The sequence below is a fragment of the Mobula hypostoma genome, chromosome 3, assembly GCF_963921235.1.
Source record: "Mobula hypostoma chromosome 3, sMobHyp1.1, whole genome shotgun sequence".
Classification (NCBI taxonomy): Eukaryota; Metazoa; Chordata; class Chondrichthyes; order Myliobatiformes; family Myliobatidae; genus Mobula; species Mobula hypostoma.
In genome coordinates, this window is record NC_086099.1 from 71,039,562 (window position 1) to 71,059,973 (window position 20,412).

At 42.4% G+C, this 20,412-nt stretch overlaps 1 protein-coding gene across 8 annotated transcripts in view; it reads right to left on the minus strand.

The window, feature by feature from the left end:
* Positions 1 to 20,412, minus strand: part of LOC134344079 (TBC1 domain family member 1-like) — a 252,006-nt gene that overhangs the window by 27,079 nt on the left and 204,515 nt on the right. For all 8 annotated transcript variants that reach the window (XM_063043305.1, XM_063043303.1, XM_063043301.1 and 5 more), the window contains one exon: positions 11,770 to 11,928. In XM_063043305.1, the coding sequence (XP_062899375.1) occupies positions 11,770 to 11,928 (159 nt within the window). The remainder of the gene's footprint in view (positions 1 to 11,769; positions 11,929 to 20,412) is intronic.

A 20,412-nucleotide genomic window follows, 5' to 3' on the forward strand; every position in this document is an offset into this window, starting at 1 on the left:
CCCTACAACAGCATACCTGTAACAGCCTCCCAACCAATTATCCCTACTCTCTGTTATGCCTGCTAACCATTTGCCAATTGATGCCAGTATATTACCTTTAAGTTCAAGTCCCAGTTTAATTGTCATTCAACCATACATGAACACCCATGAATACAGCCAAACAAAACAATGTCACTCTGGGGCCAAGGTGCAAAACACAGTACTTACAGTCATACACAGCACAAGTACATATAGCACCTAAGATAGCAGTAAAATTCAGTCACACGGAGAAAAAAGAATGTCCAAGTCCCTGGGTTCATAAATGCTGCAGCAGTCTGCAGTCCAACACGATACAGCTTGTCTTCTGCCAAGGGAACACTGTGCGGCAGCACCGACTCCAATTCCTCTTGCCTGGATGGTTACAAACAGGCAACACTGCAGCCCAAGGCCCAGTCCTTGCTACAACTGAGGCCACACGGCTCTCCTGTCATCGGCACAACACAAAGCACATGCAACACATGAAGACAGCAATAAAACACAGTGACACATAAAAAGAACAGAGTCCAAGTCCCTGAGTCCATGAACGATGCAGCAGTCTACAGCTGAACACAACTCAGCCTGTCCTCTGCCCAGCAAACACTTGGCATAGCTCCAATGGCTCTGACACTGATTCCCATGACTCCCTCTCCTGGCTGGCTGCAAACAGGTGAAACCACAGCTTGAGGTCTAGTCCACACAATGGCCGAGGGCCTGCAGCTCCTCCACCGTCCGCCAATACACCGGGTAACTAGACCTGCAGCATTCCATAATATCAACATACAACAGGGTCTTGCGATCATAAGAAAAGTGACCAAGACCATCACTTGCTGTTAGACTGAACACTGCCCTTGAGCACCCACTACGCCACCTCTCCAGCAGCACGGTACGGTCTGCATGAAATCCATCTCCTTCAGTTTCTCCACTAACGAGCAACTTGACGAAGGGTAGACCTGCAGTACTTTAAGTTCATAATGTTCAGCAGGGTGTTAATATCATTAAAAATAGACAACGACACCATTGTTTGGCCCTGCAGAAACTGTGTCCAAGTGTGCCACCATCTTACTGGAAGTCAATATTACGAGCTCAAATTTTAATTAATACGCTCTTTTGTAGCACCTTATTAAAGTACTGGAATTTCAAAAGCTAGTACATATGACAAGACAGACAAAGTGAGGTAGGATAAAAGTGGGAATAGAGATCATTGGTGGAACCATACTGGCAACGTTCAGATGGCAGCAGTGAAATCACACAAGCTCATTTTCATGCACTCTGGAAGAAGAATAACTTGAGTGGTCAGGAGTCTTGTTACATTGTTGTTGAGAGGTGTGGAGAGAATGAATAAGAATCAAAAAATCTACAGATGCTAGAAATTGAAAACAAAACAGAAAATACTGGAAATGAAGAGAGTTAATAACTCGAGGTCAAAGACTGGTACTGTATTTTCGATCTTTACTACAGGAAGTATTGTTCATTGAAAGGACAAACATAGAGAATGCATTGGTGCTTATTATGCACACAGTGGTTCCAAAGCGCTCAAAGGCAGAATTTCAAATCGCAATTTAATAAATAAGCAGTTGCTTGAAATTCCATTCCAGGGTCAAATGGAAACCTCGGAGAAAAGTAATAAAAGGCTAAAATTGCCCAATACACTTTGGGGGGGAGGGGATGAGGGGGTGGTGCATGGGGGTTGGAATTCTGCTAAACCTCCCCAAACCTGCTCTGACATTGAGAAAGTCCACAGTTGAAATTCTGTACTTGAATCTTTTTGGATATTCAGCTTCTGAGCTGGGAGGTGAAAGTAACAGAATTTGAGTTCTCAATTATCCACAACTATAAGAACAGGACTGCTGAGCTTAAACTTTGTGGAACAAATCTCTTTACTATGTCAAAATTTGACCTGAATATCAATGTAATTAATCATATGACATGCAAATCTTTGCACAACCAGTTGTTATGGGCATAAAACCACAGGCTCAAGTTTAAAAACAGCCTTGGTTCAGGGCTACACCCTCGATTGCCTAACAACTATAATGACAAACAAAAAGATGCTAGAAACGATACATAACACCGCTATACAAAAATAAACAGCGCAGTTCGCTTCCACTGAAAGACTTAATTTATTTAGTCAGTAATTTTAACAAGTGCCATACCTTTCCCTCCAATCAAATCTATGATCCCATGAATGCTTGGGTAGTTTTTACACTCCTCAAAACATCTAGTCTCCCAACCATACGTTTCATCAATGGCTCATTTCAAATTTAGCAAGCTTTCGTCAAATACAATCTTGGGCTTTTGTCTACAACAGGGTTCCCAAACGTTTTTATGCTATGGATGGTTACCATTCCTTAAGCAGTGAGGTCATGTTCTTGCGTTCAATGTCCATTTAGGAATCTGAAGGCAGAAGGAAAGAACTTGTCCCTGAATTGCTAAGTGTGTGCCCTCAGGCTTCTGTACCTCCTTCCTGATGGTAGCAATGAGAAGAGGGCATGTCTTGGGTGATGGGGGCCCTTAATGATGGATGCTACCTGATCGCTTCTTGAAGGTATCCTGGATACTATGGAGGCTAGTGGCTATGATGCAGCTGACCAAGTTTACAACTCTGTGCAGCTTATTTCAAACCTGTGCAGTAGCCCACCCCTGCCCATACTAGACAGTGATGCTGTCTGTTAGAATGCTCTCCACAATACGTCTGTAGAAATTTGAGAGTGTTTTGGTGACATACAAAATCTCCTCAAAGTCCTAATGAAATATAGCCGTAGTCATGCCTTCTTTGTAAGTGCATTGATATTTTGGGTCCAGGTTAGGTTCTCTGAGATGTTGAGACACAGGAACCTGAAATTGCTCGCTCTTTCCACTCTGACCCCTCTATGATGACTGGTGTGTGTTCCCTCATCTTACTGTTTCTGAACTCTACAATCAATCTTTGGTCTTCACTGACTTTGTGTGCAACATTGTTGCTGCAATGCCACTCAACTCCTAACTCCTGCTAACGTACCCATCCCTCTTCAACACACACCAGCCACCTCCTTAAAACACAGACCACACCTTCTCTATACTCCCCCACTGCATCTCAAGCATCAAACGTGAAAACTTCCTGCATTTTGTTCTCACCTAGTTAAATTCCACCTACTTAGCTGCCCACTACCCCAACCTTCCTCTTGCTCAGGAGACGAGAAATGCCCGAAACAAATCCCATCTCTCGATTCTTTTCCATTTAACCCCTGTGCTTGCTCCAATCTCACAACAGACAGCTACCTTCTTCAGCCCATCGCAACTCCCCCTCTGCAATATATACTACAGCACAAGCCTTACTCAAAGACTGCCCCCACCCCTCATCAAAATCACATTCATAACTTCTTCCTCAAAACCAATCAATGACCATTCAATCCTTCCTAAATGTTGATTCAGCTTCAAACCCTTTTCCTCGAATTTAGTCCTTGAATTTAGTCTTCTGTATCTCCTTATAATCATGACCCTTCGCCCTTCTACTAACACTGAAACCACCACAGACGAAATTAAGACGCAACCCTTATAGCTGCATCCTTGGATCCTCGATTCCCCCTGCAGTGGGTAACATGCTCAACAATAGCACACTTTCTAATATCTCTCCTCTGCTTTCCTGCTGGTGGGACTTTTGCTCCTTTCATTCTCAAAGACAACATTTATTACTGATCCCTTGAAATGAACAGATCACTTTGTTACTTCAGAAGGCAATAATGAGTCTACATTGATGCAGCTCTGGAGTTGGCTACTAATCTCATGGTGAGGCCTGAAAGGTTTCCTTCCCTAAGTAGCATTAAAGAATCTGACTGTTTTTTTTTAATAACAACCCAATGAGATTGTAATATCTTTACAGATTTTTTTATTCCAGATTACTTAATCCCCAAATCACCAGGCTGGAAATACACTTACTATCTGGAACATTTGTTCAGACTTCTGATTTCTAGTCCAGTAACACATGTACAGCACTATCCTCTGACTCCCTGACTGTCTTGGTACCATTTTTGCACATCTACCTATAGAGTACTGACATCTTGTTTGCGGTCCACATCTTTGGTTTTGGAGTCCACTCTAAACCTTGCCAATTATTCCACTGCTCTCTAGCCTATTCACCTCTCTACTCCTGCAGTGTTAACCTGCACTCAATTCCCTTGGGATTGGAGAAACAACACCGCATATTCTATTTGGGTCGGGGGAGCAACACTTCCTACTCTGTCCCTCAGGTTGGAGAAGCAAGACCTGATATGCTGCCTAAGTAACCTCCAACCTGGCGGCATGAACTTCGATCTCTCTTACTTGCAGAAATTTCTTCCCCCTTCCCCTTCTCTGTTTTTTTCCATTCCACATTCTGGCTCCCACCATATCTCTTTTCTTCACCTGCCTATCACCTCCCACTGATGCCACCCCGTCCCTTTCTGTCATGGTCCATTCTCCTCTCCGATGAGATTCCTTCTTCTTCAGCCCTTTTCCCTTTCCATCTATCATTTCTCAGCTTCTCACTTCACCACCCCCCACATTTCCCCGTGAACTTTACCTCATTTTGGACTACTTGCTTATTTTTATATATACTTCTTGTAATTTAATTATTATTATTATGCATCGCATTATTATTATTATGATGCATCGCATTATTATTATATGCATTGCATTGTACTGCTGCCACCAGACAACAAACTTCACCATATATGCCTGTGATATTAAACCTTCACCCATCGCCAGCTAGCTTCTACTTCCCTTCTCTCCACCCTTTTATTCTGGCTTCGACCCCCTTTCTTTCCAGTCCTGATGAAGGGTCTCAGCCTGAAATGTCAACTCTCCATCGATGCTGCCTGACCTGCTGAGCTCCTCCCGCATTCTGTGCGTGCGTTGCTCTGCATACCCAGCGTCGGCAGAATCTCTTGTTTACATCTTCCCCTGCATCCTCGCATCTGGCCAACTCTCCCACGTCATCCAACCAGGCTCCAAATTTCTGTCACGTTAGGTCGGCAACCCACTGGGGCCACGACAACCCTAAACCAAGCTTACTGTATTTCCTTTCATGCAATTCAGAGGCACATATGCATTAATAAAATTTTACTCCAGGATTGAAATGGCTTTCACTATGCACCTTGATCTGGTTGCTTTCTTTTCCCTTCAAAAGCTACAATTTTGGAAGAGAGGCTTGAAAGCAAAAGACATTATAAATGGTTTGAATGCTCATTTACTGCAACTAGGTAATCCTTCCTTTATTGGTTTCATGCTGCCTCCCAACAATACTGTTCCTCCCTCCATATTTCTCTGTAGCTCTGCATTTTATTCTCATCAGATGTCCACCGTTTTTGCTACTCATCTACACTAAGCATTAATTTACAATTAACTATTGTAATTATTGGTTAATTGTAGTCAATTAACTGACTAGCACAATTTTGGGGTATGGAGGGAAATGGCTGACGAGTTGAAACACACCAGGAATCGGCAGAGCATGCAAACTCCATACAGACAGTAAAGGGTAATGGAGAGGCAAGTACAATGCTAGTGGTCAGGATTCAATTACTGCTGCTGTCTGTACAAAGTTTGTACGTTCTGCCCGTGCAGATTTTCTCTCATGTTATGGTTTCCTTGCACATTAGAATGTGTAAATCAGTTTTGGGCATGCTTTGTTGGTGCCAGTTGCAGAGTGCCACTTGTGGGCTGCCCCGCCAGCACATCTTTAGACTGTGTTGGTCATTGACACAAATGACGTATTTCACTCTTCCTATAGATGCTGCTTGGCCTGCTGCGTTCACCAGCAACTTTGATGTGTGTTGCTTGAATTTCCAGCATCTGCAGAATTCCTGTTGTTGACGTATTTCACTGGATGTTTCATCGGACATGTGACAAGTAAAGCTGATCTTTATCTTTACACAGTTAGGATCAAACTCAAGACTCTGGAACACCCAAGTAAGGCATAATATGCCAGTTATCTAAAGCAAACTTTATACTGCCAACATTAAATAAAAATAATTTCCATTGAAACATAGTTATAAAATACTCAGATATGAATCTCAGCCGAGTCTGCTAGTTTACTCAAGTTGCAGACTAGCTGCACAATCCTCTCTCTCTGTACTCATAACATGACCTTGTTTCAATAACTAAATGCTCCACAGGGTCATGGAGAAACAGAACATGATCATATTTAGCATTGAATATGAGCATTGAAGGGCAAGACTTCTACTGGAGAGAATAATTGTTTGGTGACAATAAAGTATAAAGTATAAGTTTTCTAATGCCATTCAGTCTGATCCTTTTGGTAAAAATAAAAGCCAAGAACTGAGCAAATTGACAGGCAGAACTGTAGCAGTTCAGCCAGGGCTGGAACAGCATCCCAGGTCACTCTTTGTCAACTCAAGGAAAGTTGGAAGCAGCAAAACTCCACAGCAGAATGCACTAACTGAGAATGCATTGAAGGAGATGACCACCTATTGTCAGCTGACTTCTGTCCCTACTTAACAGAGGCAGACTATTACGGAGTTACATATTTCACTAGTGTGGAAATTTGATCACAGCACTTCCACAGCAAATATTGAACAAAGCTTGCTGCATCTGGGCAAATGTGGAGCAGAGAGGTTGAGTAATGCTTGCTCTATTTGGAGCAAAATCAATGGACAGTTTGCATCCTGGCATTAGTACCTGCCAAAGTGTGAAGAGCCAAGGCAACAGCTACTTGGATCAGCTGGCCTTTGTGAATCTGAGCAGGCATTTGCAGTTTGACTCCCAATGGATCTGTGCCAGGACACAGTGGACTTGTAATTTCTATTGCCTCACCTTTAGAATCCAAACCTAGTTTTTTGCTGGGGCAGAATGAAGAGACGTATCCAGTGAATGACTATGTACCCCCTTCGCTATAAACTCCTAAAGCTAAAATCTGCAGATACTAGAACTCTACAGTCTTCTAACTTTCATTAATTCTGATGAAAGGCTGTTAAACCTGTCACTTCCCCCATGTATGCTGTGTAACATGCCAAGCGTTTTCAACATTCTCTGTTTTAAGTTCACAAAATCCTGACTAATGATCAAGTGTAGAAAGTCCTACTCCTCCTACTCTCTCCTCCAACTTGTATAGAGAGGTAGCTGTCACACAGCACACTTTACGCTATGGCTAGGATCTAACAGGCATTTGTCCTGGTTAGGTGAAATCTTGACAACACACACATACATACACACACACATACAAAATCTGAAAAAACAGGAACTCTTGCTGACCGCTTTGTCACTCCATCTGTCAGAGACCATTCATGCTTCTGTTCAACTGGCCTACCTTACAAAGCCTTTGGGGTCAAAACTATTTTCTGAACTTAACAGAAAACATTCAAGATAAAAGTACATCGATAAGCAGCTGAAGAGGGGGAAAAACAAGCAGCTTTGGGTGGGTCCTTCATCAAACACTTTGTCAAGATAAGCAAAGCCCCATTATGGCCCACCCTTTCTTTTTTTCCTTCCTGTGAGGAAGCAGCTGGTGTACACTCCATGCTTCCTCGCGACAGCTGCGACACACTGCGGGTGAACCATGAGCAAAAACCACATTCTACTTTCATGTGGCACTGGGCTGAAGTCACACCCCACAAGGTTTGATCAGTTTTCTTGACACCAATCATGCATTCATAAAACTCATTGTTTTGCCCTTTTAGCATTTAAAACAGTTGGCAAATGAACGCATTTGGGGGTGGAAAATCCAGTTTTTCGAAAGCAAGACTTCTTTTAACTTCTTATATGCAAATCCATGGTTGATCAGTCAATATTTGTTTCAGTTTCTGTGTTTCTCTGTTGCAGCTTGTTCCATTACTGCACTGTCTACACATTGCCAAAAAATCAGCAACAACGCACCAGCTTGCATCTAGTTTTGCAGCAAAATATTGAACAAAAGAATCCAACAGCACCACACATTTTTGGTGCCAAAGCTTCAAACTCATTTGAAAGTTTTTTTCTATATTCCCCTTGGGCTGATTAAAAAAAAAGTTTGTGTTTTTTTTAACAATACATCTTATTGTCACCCCTCCCTATAAAAATCCTGTTCTGATTTAGTCAGAAACAATGTAATATATTAATACATGCACTTTAGAGACGGAGAAATCTCCCAAAACATGAAACATGGTGCAAAATATTTGCACTGGAATTCAAAGAAGGAATTCCACATGCTAATTTGAAATGAAAACCATAACCACGTTTTTGCTTGGTCTTAACTTCTGTTCTCTCAACTGTGAAATTTAATAACATCCTAATAAAATCTTGAGTTTTCCAACTTAATCACTATGGTTACAAGAGAGATGGTAGGCCCCTATTCTTTATCTCCTCCAAATTCATGACCTTCTTTTCAGGACTTTGTGATCTACACCTTTCCAACTCAATTTTCTCCTTCACGACACTCCTTTTCTTACAAACCTTCAGGTCACTTGCTCTAATGTCTCCTACAAAGGCCTGGTGTCAAACTTTGCTTGATTATGCCTCTTACAAATAGCCTTGGGATGTTTTACTATGTTGCAGGTGCTTTAAAAGTACAATACATCATATTGTCAACTGCAAACAACAGGAATTCTGCAGATGCTGGAAATTCAAGCAACATACATCAAAGTTGCTGGTGAACGCAGCAGGCCAAGCAGCATCTGCAGGAAGAGGTGCAGTCGACGTTTCAGGCCAAGACCCTTCGTCAGGACTAACTGAAGGAAGAGTGAGTAAGGGATTTGAAAGTTGGAGGGGGAGGGGGAGATGCAAAATGATAGGAGAAGACAGGAGGGGGAGGGATAGAGCCGAGAGCTGGACAGGTGATAGGCAAAAGGGGATACGAGAGGATCATGGGACAGGAGGTCCGGGAAGAAAGACGGGGGGGGAGGATGACCCAGAGGATGGGCAAGAGGTATATTCAGAGGGACAGAGGGAGAAAAAGGAGAGTGAGAGAAAGAATGTGTGCATAAAAATGAGTAACAGATGGGGTACAAGGGGGAGGTGGGGCCTTAGCGGAAGTTAGAGAAGTCGATGTTCATGCCATCAGGTTGGAGGCTACCCAGACGGAATATAAGGTATTGTTCCTCCAACCTGAGTGTGGCTTCATCTTTACAGTAGAGGAGGCCGTGGATAGACATGTCAGAATGGGAATGGGATGTGGAATTAAAATGTGTGGCCACTGGGAGATCCTGCTTTCTCTGGCGGACAGAGCGTAGATGTTCAGCAAAGCGGTCTCCCAGTCTGCGTCGGGTCTCACCAATATATAAAAGGCCACATCGGGAGCACCGGACGCAGTATATCACCCCAGTCGACTCACAGGTGAAGTGATGCCTCACCTGGAAGGACTGTTTGGGGCCCTGAATGGTGGTAAGGGAGGAAGTGTAAGGGCATGTGTAGCACTTGTTCCGCTTACACGGATAAGTGCCAGGAGGGAGATCAGTGGGGAGGGATGGGGGGGGGACGAATGGACAAGGGAGTTGTCAACTGCGCATGCTTGTATACACAATAAAAATGCAAACTGAAATGTCCTGGGTGTTTTACATGGAGGCATTGATGATGTATTTTAGTTTGAGGATTTCAATGGGAAGAGCATATGTACCAGTGTTGTACAAGTGTTTTTACTTCTGAGTAGAGAGCAGGACATAGGATTAAAAGGAAAATTTAAGAAATAATGATGTTTCTTAATTACTTAAGGCCCCAAGTTCCTGGTAAAAAGCTGGTTTCAAAGCTCAAAGTAAATTTATTTTCAGTACGTATATGTCACCATATGCTACCCGGAGATTCATTTTCTTGCAGGGATTCATAACTGAACCAAGATATACAATAGAATTAATGAAAAACTATACACAAAGACTGACAAACAAATGATATGCAAAAGGAGACAAATTGCAAATACAAAAAATTCCAACAATAACAAATAAATAATATTGAGAACATGAGATGTATAGTTCTTGAAAGTGAGTCCATAGGTTGTGGAACCAGCTCAATGTTGTGGAGAGTGAATTATCCATGCCAGAGAAACTACTCTTTCCAAGATGAACAAAATAATTTTCTCACATTTGTCATAATAATTTGAAATACTTGCATTGATAAAAAGAAAAAGCATAGAAATATGGTCTTGCCGAAGGATTTCGGCCCGAAACATTAACTGTATTTTTTTCCATAGATGCTGTCTGGCCTGCTGAGTTCCTCCAGCATTTTGTGTGCGTTGCTTGGATTTCCAGCATCTGCAGATTTTCTCTTGTTTGTGATAGAAATATGGTGTTTGGATGCTTGGAAAAGAAAGGGATCAGTTTCTCAGGAGGCAAAAGTTAAGGACTGTATTTTGAGGTGATGGGTAGGAATGGCATGTTTTACAGAGAATAATACATTCGCAGGACAGATTTCTGACAATATCAGCTAAGGTTACTAGGAAGTGACTGAGCAGGAGGAGTGTGCCATGGATAACATGAGCTTAGAGTAAACAGTGAGATATGGGAGACACTAGTGATCAATGCTAGTTTGGGGCTTGGGCGAGAGTTAATCTCAGAGGCTGAGGGGCTTCAATTTGATGGTATGCCAGGAAGAGAAAAAAAATAATTCAGCGTTGCACAATCATTCAAGATGGTCCTAGATCAGTAAATAGTTTTGCCAGCCATATAAGAAAAAGAATGAATGTGATCTGCAGATCTGGAAAGATAGCTAACAGTATGGGTATTCACTATCTAGGGTCATGAGGTTTTCTGCTAAACTCAGCATTTTAGCACAGCAGAAGAAATTGATCAAGATTCAAAACGTTGCAGCCCGAAATGTCAACTGTATTTTTTCCCACAGATGCATGGTGAGTTCTTCCAGCATTTTGTGTGTGTTGCTCAGATACCCGTAAGACTTAAGGTCTTGGTTGAACTTTAGGACTCAATATTATCACTCATCCATATAAAGCTGCCTCTCTTTCTAGTATGGGAATGATGAGGCCAGAGATAGAGAGGAATGGTTTTGATGAGGGAATTGTGAAAGAGAGCTAAACCACAGAGAACAAAGAATTGCTCACTGCAAATGCTGTGCAAGAAAGAAGCAAAGATAACTTTAGAAAGACATTTTTAGGCTGCATGGGCAGGCCACAAAGAATAAAGATTCAAATAAAGAGAGGTGAAACAATGTAAACTCTTCAAAAGGAGATGAAAGTGCAAAATGGCTGCTGAACAGACTGAGATGTGATGTGGTAGTTAGAGCCAGTTAACCAATGGGAATCAGCTATCTGACCTGCCTCTGGAATGATGGTATGAAGCCCCAAGGTACTTTCCATTTAGGAGATCACCAAACAACTGAAAATGAACAAGGTAACACCAGCAATTCTATCAAGCCAGCCTTATTGTCGAGATGCCAGTGCAACAAATGGTCTCCCAGAACAGAGAAATAACTTGGCCACAGGAAAGTTATTAGAAAATTGACTGCCTACGGTAATCCAAAAGCCAGTCTGCATCTCAAAGACAATGTACAGATTAATTCTTAATCCACTTACCTTTTATATGTATGACCTTTGCCCTCAGTTCAGAGTTTCATGCATTCTCTCGAGAGGTCAGCACACAGAAGATGGCAAGGAGGCTCACTAGGAAAAGGAGAACTGGCTAACATCTACCCTATTCCTACTCTTCTGTAGCTTTTACATATGATACCTATTCCTTTTCAATCTGTCCACACAGAATAATCAACAGACTCACAATCTAGCCTTTACCCGGGTGTACCTCAGTAAGGTCAGCCCATCTGAAAACCTAGAAGAGAGATGAGACGGAAATGAATGAAGTGGACACTTACCAAGGTCAATGAGTATTGCATGTTGTTGAGACGTTAATTGTTTCAATAGCTCTTCATACGGAGTAGTCTTTGGCTGCTGCTTTACAGGAAGCCGATACCGCAGTTGGTGCTGTTCTGCTAGAAGCTTCCATATTTCCCCTCGGTGGTATCGAGGTACTCCTGTGGACAGATTTTCAAGAATCTTTATAAAAGAACCTTTCTCAGCATTCAAGTATAACGTTTAGAATGTTAAATCCGCACTAAACACTAAAATAATAAACCATGCTTGAATTTGAAGCCTCTTCTTGCTGGAAGAAAGAAATCCATCCTGCAATCCTCAATAAGGAACAGTTTAGAAAAGTGCAGTTTTTAAAGAATAACTATAAATATCTACACCTTTCTTAAGTCTGAGAGAGTTACATGAAGGAATGGTTTGTATTTAGAACAAAGTGAATATTACAGCACAGTACAGATCCTTTGGGATGATGTTGTGCTGAGCTTTTAACTTACTCTAAGATCAATCTAACTCTCCCCACAAACATAGCCTTCCATTTTTCTGTCACCCACGTCTCTCCAAGAGTCTCTTTAATGTTTTACTGTATCTGCCTCTCTAACACCACCTCTGGCTGTGTATTCCATACATCCACCACTCTGCATGTAAAAACCTTACCTCTGACACCCCCCCTATACTTCCCTCCAATCAGCCTCAAATTATGGACCCTCCTACGAGCCACTTGGAAAAAGACTCTGGCTGTCCACTTGATCTATGCCTTTTATCATTGTGTACACCTAATCACGTCGTGTCTCATCCTCCTTTGCTCCAATGAGGAAAGCCCTAACTGACTCAATCTTTCCTTTACGACATGCTCTTCAGTCCAGGAAGCATCCTGATAAATCCCCTTTGCAGCCTCTCTGAAGTTTCCTCATCCTCCCTATAAGGATGCAACCAGAACTAAGCACAACATTCCAAGAATGATCTAACCCAAGTTTTACAGAGGTGAAACATTATCTAACAGCTCCAGATCTCAAACCCCTGAATGAAGGTCAACACACCAAACACATTCTTAACAATCCTATCAATTTGCATGGCAACTTTGAGGGATTTCTGGACATGGACACAGAAGATCCCTCTGTTCCTCCACACTGCCAAGAATGCTGCCATTAACTCTATATTCTGCCTTCAAATTTGACCTTCCAAAGTGAATCACCTCGCACTTCTCCATCTGCCACGTCTCTGCCCAGCTCTGTATCTGATTAATGTTCCATTGTAACCCTTGACAACCTTCTAAACTATCCACACCACCATCAACAACCATATATATTATATAGAAGTATAAAAAATGGGTTTATAGGCAAATATCATGCTTTCTTACTGCTTGATTAGAATTTCCAAAGAAAAGATTGGAACTTAAATATTGTCATATATCAGCTCCCATCTATTGGTACTGTTTTAAAAAGATACATTATGAACTGTAATGAGACATCACTAACACCATGCCAAAGGAAGGAACACTGATGCACAAGGCCACAGGTTTGGTTAAAAAATTACAGTACCATGTAAAAGTCTTAAGCACATAGGTACAGTTGTGTGCCTAAGACCTTTGCACAGTACTGTAAAAATATTATGTATTGTACTGTACTGCTACAGCAAGAAAAAAATAATTTGAATACATTTGTGAATGGTGATAATCCTGATTCTGATATGGCTCGTTATCGTGGACTTTGAGGGGGGTACCATGGTTTGGAAAGGGGAAGGAGAGAGGAGAGGGAGTGCCAGAGAGACATTCTGTAGTGATCAATAAACCAGTTGTTAGGAGTCATTTGACATTGCCTGGTGTCTTGGGGCTGACTTTGTCTGCACCTGTGCAGCACTCCACCCTCGCATTTCCCAACATCCTGTGCTTCCGCCAGATTTACAACTCGTTATCTGCTCCACGTTGACAAATACAGTACTGTGCATAAGTCTTAGGCAACCTAGCGGGCACTCTCTCTCTCTCTCTATATATATATATATATATATATAATTATACATATGCTGTTCAGTATATATGAATAAAGACTATACATGTACATATGTATACATATAAGACTTTTGAACAGTATTGTAGGTCTTCAAACCTCTCCCCATCCCCCCCCCACCATCTGCAAATTGGGTCGAAGTACTAAGACCCTTGAATGTTCCTCTTGCAAGTTAGATGAACTCTTGACTTTGTCATGGCCCTTGTCCCTTATCATTTATGTGCACTGTACTTTCTCCAGAACTGTAGTATTTCTGCACTGTATTGCTTTCCCCTTGTATATCCCACAAAGGTAATTTCACTATATTTCAAGACCAATATATATGGGGCAGAATTAGGCCATTTGGCCCACTGAGTCTGCTCTGCCTTTTCATTATGTCTGATCCAATTTTCCTCTCAGCTCCAACCTCCTGACTCCTCCCCGTATCCCTTCATGCTTTGACCAATCAAGATCTATCAACCTCTGCCTCAAATATACATAAAGGCTTGGCCTTCACAGTTACCAATGGCAAAAATTCCACAGATTCAGCACTCTCTGGCTAAAGAAATTCCTCTCATCTCTGTTTTAAAAGGAGGCCCCTCTATTCTGAGGGCATGTCCTCCGGTCTTAGATGCTCCCATCATAGGGAACATTCTCTCGACATCCATTCCTTCAAGGCCTTTCACCATTCGATAAGTCGCCCCTTATTCTTCTGAATCCTAGTGAATACATGCCCAGAATCATCAGACATTCTTCATATGACAAACATTCAATCCTGGAATCATTTTTGTGAACCTCCTTTAAACCTTCTCCAGTTTCAGCACATCCATTTGAAGATAAGCGGTCCAAAACAGCTCATAATACTCCAGTGATGCCTCACCAGTGCTTTATGAAGTCCCAATGTTACATCCTTGCTTTTATATTCTAGTCCTCTTGAAATGAATGCTAACATTGCTTTTGCCTTCCTTAACACTAACTCAACCTGCAAATTAACCTTCAGGGAATCATGCACAAGGACTCCCAAGTCCCTTTGCACCTCAGTTTTTTGTATTTTTTCTTCATTTAGAAAATAGTCAAACCTTTCATTTCTTCTACCAAAGTGGATGACCATACACTTCCTGACACTGGATTCCATCTGACATTTCTTTGTCCCTTCTCCTAATAACTATTTATTATTATGTTTTATTTTATTTATTAATACTATTTTTTCCTGTCTCTGCTATATTATGTATTGTATTGAACTGCTGCTGCTAAGTTAACAAATTTCATGTCACATGCCGGTGATAATAAACCTGATTCTGATTTGTCTTAGTCCTTCTGTAGCCTCTCTACTCCCTCAAAGCTGCCTACCCCTCCACCCATCTTCCTATGTCTGCAAGCTTTGCAACAAAGCCATCAATTCCATTCTTCAAATCATTGACATATAATGTAAAAAGAATTGGTCCCAACATTAATCCCTGTTAATCACCACTAGTCACTGGCAGCCAACCAGAAAAGTCTCCATTTATTCCTACTCTTTGCTACCTGCCAATCAGCCATTGCTTTATCCATGCTAGAAACTTTCTTATAATACCGTGGGCTCATAGCTTGTTAAAGCAGCCACATGTATGGCAACTTGTCAAAGGCCTTCTGAAAATCCAAGTACACAACATCAACTGATTCTCCTTTGTCTATCCTCCTCGCTATTTCTTCAAAGAACTCTACAGATTTGTCAGGCAAGATTTTCCCTTAAGGAAACCATGCTGACTACGGCCTATTTTATTACCTGCCTCCCAGTACCCTTAGACCCCATCCTTAATAATCGACTCCAAAATCTTCCCAGCCACTGAGGTCAGACTAACTGGCCTATAGTTTCTCTTCTTCTGCTTCTCTCCCTTCTTGAAGAGTGGAGTGGCATTTGCAATTTTCCACTCTTCTGGAACCATTCCAGAAACAAGTGATTCCTGAAAGATCATTTCTAATACCTCCACAATCTCCTCAGCCACCTCCTTCAGAACTCTAGGGTGTACACCATCAGGTCCAGGTGACTTATCTACCTTCAGACCTCTCAGTTTCCCAAGAAACTATGCTCTAGTAATGGTGACTTCACACATTTCATGACCCCGACACTTGGAACTTCCATTATACTGCTGGTGTCCTCCACAGTGAAGACTGATGCAAAGTATTTATTCAGTTTGTCTGCCATTTCCTTGTCCCCCATTGCTACCTCTCCAGCATCGTTTCCTAGCAGTCCAATATCCACTCACGTCTCTCTTTTACACTTCATGTATTTGAAGTAACTTTTGGTATCCTCATTAATATTACTGGCTAGCTTACTTTTCTATTCCATCTTTACCTTATTAATGACCTTCTGGTGGCTTTTTAAAGCTTCCTAATCCTCTAACTTCCCACTAATTTTTGCTGTATTATATGCCCTCTTTGGCTTTTATGCAGACTTTGACTTCTCTTGCTAGCAACAGTTGTGTCAAATTTCCTATAAAATACTTCTTCCTCTTGGGATGCATACATTCTTAGTCTTCTGAATTTCTTCCAGAATTTCCAGCTATTGTTGCTCTGCTGTCATCCCTGACATTGTTCTTTTCCAATCAATTCTGGCCCACTCCTCTCTCATGCCTCTGTAATTTCCTTCAGTCCACTGTAATACTGATACATCCAGCTTTAGCTTCTCCTTCTCAAAGTTCAGGGCGAATTCGATCATACTGTGATCACTTGTCCCCTAGGGACTCTTTTACCTTAAGCTCCCTAATCAATTCCGGTTCATAGTTCCCAGCTATAACCTTCTTTCAGCCATGATTCAGTGATGCCTACAATAACATACATACCAATCTGTAACTGTTCTATGAGTTCATCTACTTTATTCTGTATACTGCGCACATTCAAATACAGGTGTCCCCCGTTTTTCGAATGTTCGCTTTACGAAACCTCACTGTTATGAAAGACCTACATTAGTTCCCTGTTTTTGCTAACAGAAGGTGTTTTCACTGTTATGAAGAAAGGCAGCGCGTGGGGAAAAGCAGCGTGCGATAAAAGATCAGCGCGTGAAAAAAAATCAGCGCGTGCCCCAAGCAGCCGCTCTGCCCCGGATTCGGAACGGCTTTCTCGCCGGCATTGCTTACACACGTGCCTGTGAGCAGCCATTTGCAAGGTGAGTTCTAAGGTATTGGAAAAGCCTAAAAGAGCTCGTAAGCGTGTTACACTTAGCGTAACACTAGACATAATTAAGCATTTTGATCATGGCGAACGAAGTAAGGACAACGTGAATTTGGCTTGTGGAAGTTGACGAAGATGACGTTGAAGACGTTTTGGCATCCCATGACCAAGAACTGATAGATGAAGAGCTGATGCAATTGGAAGAGGAAAGGATAACAATCGAAACCGAATGAGTAATGATAAAGTACGACTTTAATTTTGAAAGGGTACGTAGTTTTAGGACATACTTGCAAGATGGTTTGAGTGCTTACAAAGAACTGTATGACAGAAAAATGCACGAGGTTCAGCATCAAGCAAGCCTTCCAACATCAGCCACAGCAGACGACGAACCTCGACCTTCGACATCGAGGCAGGCAGAGATAGGAGAAGATGAGCTGCCTGCCCTGATTCGACGATGAGATGATACTCCAGTGTCCCACCACCCCAACCCCAGGCCATGGACAGATTCCGATTCGCAGAGAATACAGTGGTAGCCGGGAGGCACTCAGCACATCTTTAAGAAAAAAGCCGAAATAAACATGCTAATTAATTAGGTGCCGCCTGGCACGTAAATGTCGGCCTAGATCAGAGGTGATTTTTTTCCTTAAAGATGTGCTGTGTGCCTCCCGGCTACCGCTGTACCGCTGCATGCTTCGCGGATCGGTATTGGTTCGCTGCCGGAGGGTGGGGGCCACTGCACCACCCAAACTCCGACGAGTCAGCCTAATGCACCGTCATCAGTGTGCTGGGCAAACTGACTTCCGGATTCTGGTAAGTGATATTACACTGTACATACATTATTTCTACTTTATATCGGCTGTGTATTTTTACGTGTTATTTGGTATGATTTGGCAGCTTCATAGCTTAAAGGTTACTGGAGAGCGCTTGCGCCGTGTTTCTGCGGAGAGCGCTTGCGTGAGATTTTTGCTACGGAGAACAGTTCAGGCAATGATTGTGGAAAAGTATTTCTACTTTATATAGGCTGTGTATTTATCATATCATTCCTGCTTTTACTATATGTTACTGTTATTTTAGGTTTTATGTGCTATTTGGCATGATTTGGTAGGTTATTTTTGGGCCAGCAAACGCTCACAAAATTTTCCCATATAAATAAATGGTAATTGCTTCTTCGCTTTACGACATTCCGGCTTATGAACCGTTTCATAGGAACGCTCTACCTTTGGATGGTGGGGGAAACCTGTATAACACCTTCAGTCCTGTATTCACTCCTTTTGATTTTGACCGCCGTTAACGGTGCAACTCACCTGTTGACCTGCAATTTTGCCCTATCACCAGCCTCTCCTCCTCACACATTGCCTCTATTTGTAAACCACCTACCTCATCTTCAGCACTATCATTCACCTTTCCTACCATACTTCTTGCATTGAAATATACACAGCTCAGGACACCCGTCACAGCATGCTCAACCTTTTGGTTCCTAACTTTGTCTGAGGTCTTACCAACATCTGCCTCCACAACCTCTCCACTATCTGTTCTGGCACTCTGGTTCCCATTCCCCTGCAACTCTAGTTAAAACCCTGTTGTGCAGAATTAACAAATCTTCCTGCTAGGATATTAGACCACTCCAGTTCAGGTGCAAATCGTCCTTTCTGCACAGGTCCCACCTTCCCTGGAGGAGAGCCCAATGATCCAAAATTCTTACGCCCTCCCTCCTACAACAACTCCTTAGCCATGCATTAAACTGTATAATCTTCCTAGTTCTGGCCTCACTCACATGTGGCAGGATTAGCAGTCCTGAGATCACAACCCTGGAGGTCCTGCACTTTAACTTAGCACCTAACTCCCTGAACTCCCTATGCAGAGCATCATCACTTGTCCTACCCATGTCATTGGTAGCTACATGAACCATGACCTCTGGCTGTTCACCCTCCCACTTGAGAATGCTGAGGACTTGGTCTGAGATAGCCCAGATCCTGGCACCCAGGAGGCAACATATCACATTAGTCCGTTCCCCTAACTAACAAATCCCCTATCACTACGGCGTGCCTCTTCTCCCTACTTCTCTTCTGAGTCACAGAGGCAGACTCAGTACCAGAGACCCAACCACTGTGACTTTCCTCTGTTAGCTCAACCCTCCACCCCCCCAACAGTATCCAAAGTGATATACCTGTGTTAAGGAGGGACAGGCACAGGGGTACTCTGCACTGGCTCCTTAACCCCTTTCCCCTCCCTGACTGTCATCAAATCTTCTGTATCCTGCACCTTGGGTGTATCTACCTCTATATGTCCTATCTGTCACCCCCTCAGCCTAATGATCTGGAGTTCATTCAGTCCCAGCTCCAACTCCTTACCAGGGATTGTTAGAAGCTGCAGCTGGATGCACTTCTCGCAGCTGTAGTCATCAGGGGCACTGGAGGTCTCCCCGCCTTCCCACATCCCGCAAGAGAAGCATTCCACCATCCTGCCTGGCATCTCTACTGTCCTATCTGAGCAGTTATAAAGAGAAGGGAAAAACGGGAAGGATTTTTCTGACTGAAGCCTCTCTTCACCGAAGCCTCGAAGAGCTAAAGCCCAAGATCACTACTCTGACTCTGTCCACTCAGATGATGCTCCATCTTCCCTTAATTTGTTCCTGCTAATCAATCCCAAATGCCAACTGGTTGCTGGTTAAAGCTCTTTGTCGTGTGACAATAAGAAACAATTCCATATGTTCATAAGTTTATGTTTAGGATCATTCTTGGCTTGTCATTGGGGCTAGCAGGGTTAGTTCGTATTCTATGTTACATGCAAGTTACCAAGCAAAGCTGCCATTATAGTTTAATGGAAATAATTTGGAGAATGTGGTAGCTCAGGTGGACGATGGTTTGGTTGAGTTGTTCTCCAAACTTGGCATTTCACTTGTAAGTAAATTGCCAAGATTGCAGAACAACTCAACCCACCATTCTAAGCTAAGTGCCATTCCATCATCCATGTACAAAATATAATTACATTCCACATCCATCCTAGTTTGAAGAAATACTGCTGCCAACTGCATACATACAAAGAACTGGAAGCACTGAAAGGCCAATATAGAAACAACATGTCAGAAAGACATGTAATGATGATTAAAATTTACACATTAGCAGATGTTACAATTTGACACACCTCAAACTTATGGAGTCCTGACGAAGGGTCTCGGCCTGAAACGTCGACTGCGCTTCTTCCTATAGATGCTGCCTGGCCTGCTGCGTTCACCAGCAACTTTGATGTGTGTTGCTTGAATTTCCAGCATCTGCAGAATTCCTGTTGTTTGAGCTTTATATTTTATCCAGTTTCATTAACCATTTCATTAACTAAACTTCTGTTTAGTTGGTAAAGTAAGTGAATTAGACTGAACTAGATCGATTGAACAACTACCAACGTAACAATGCAAGGAAAGGCGGCATTAAATAAACCGATTACCTTTTGGGAAACATTACTGTGTCACAAGTAGGCGCACAGGAGTCAGTGATAGACAAGGACAGACGGTTCCCAGAT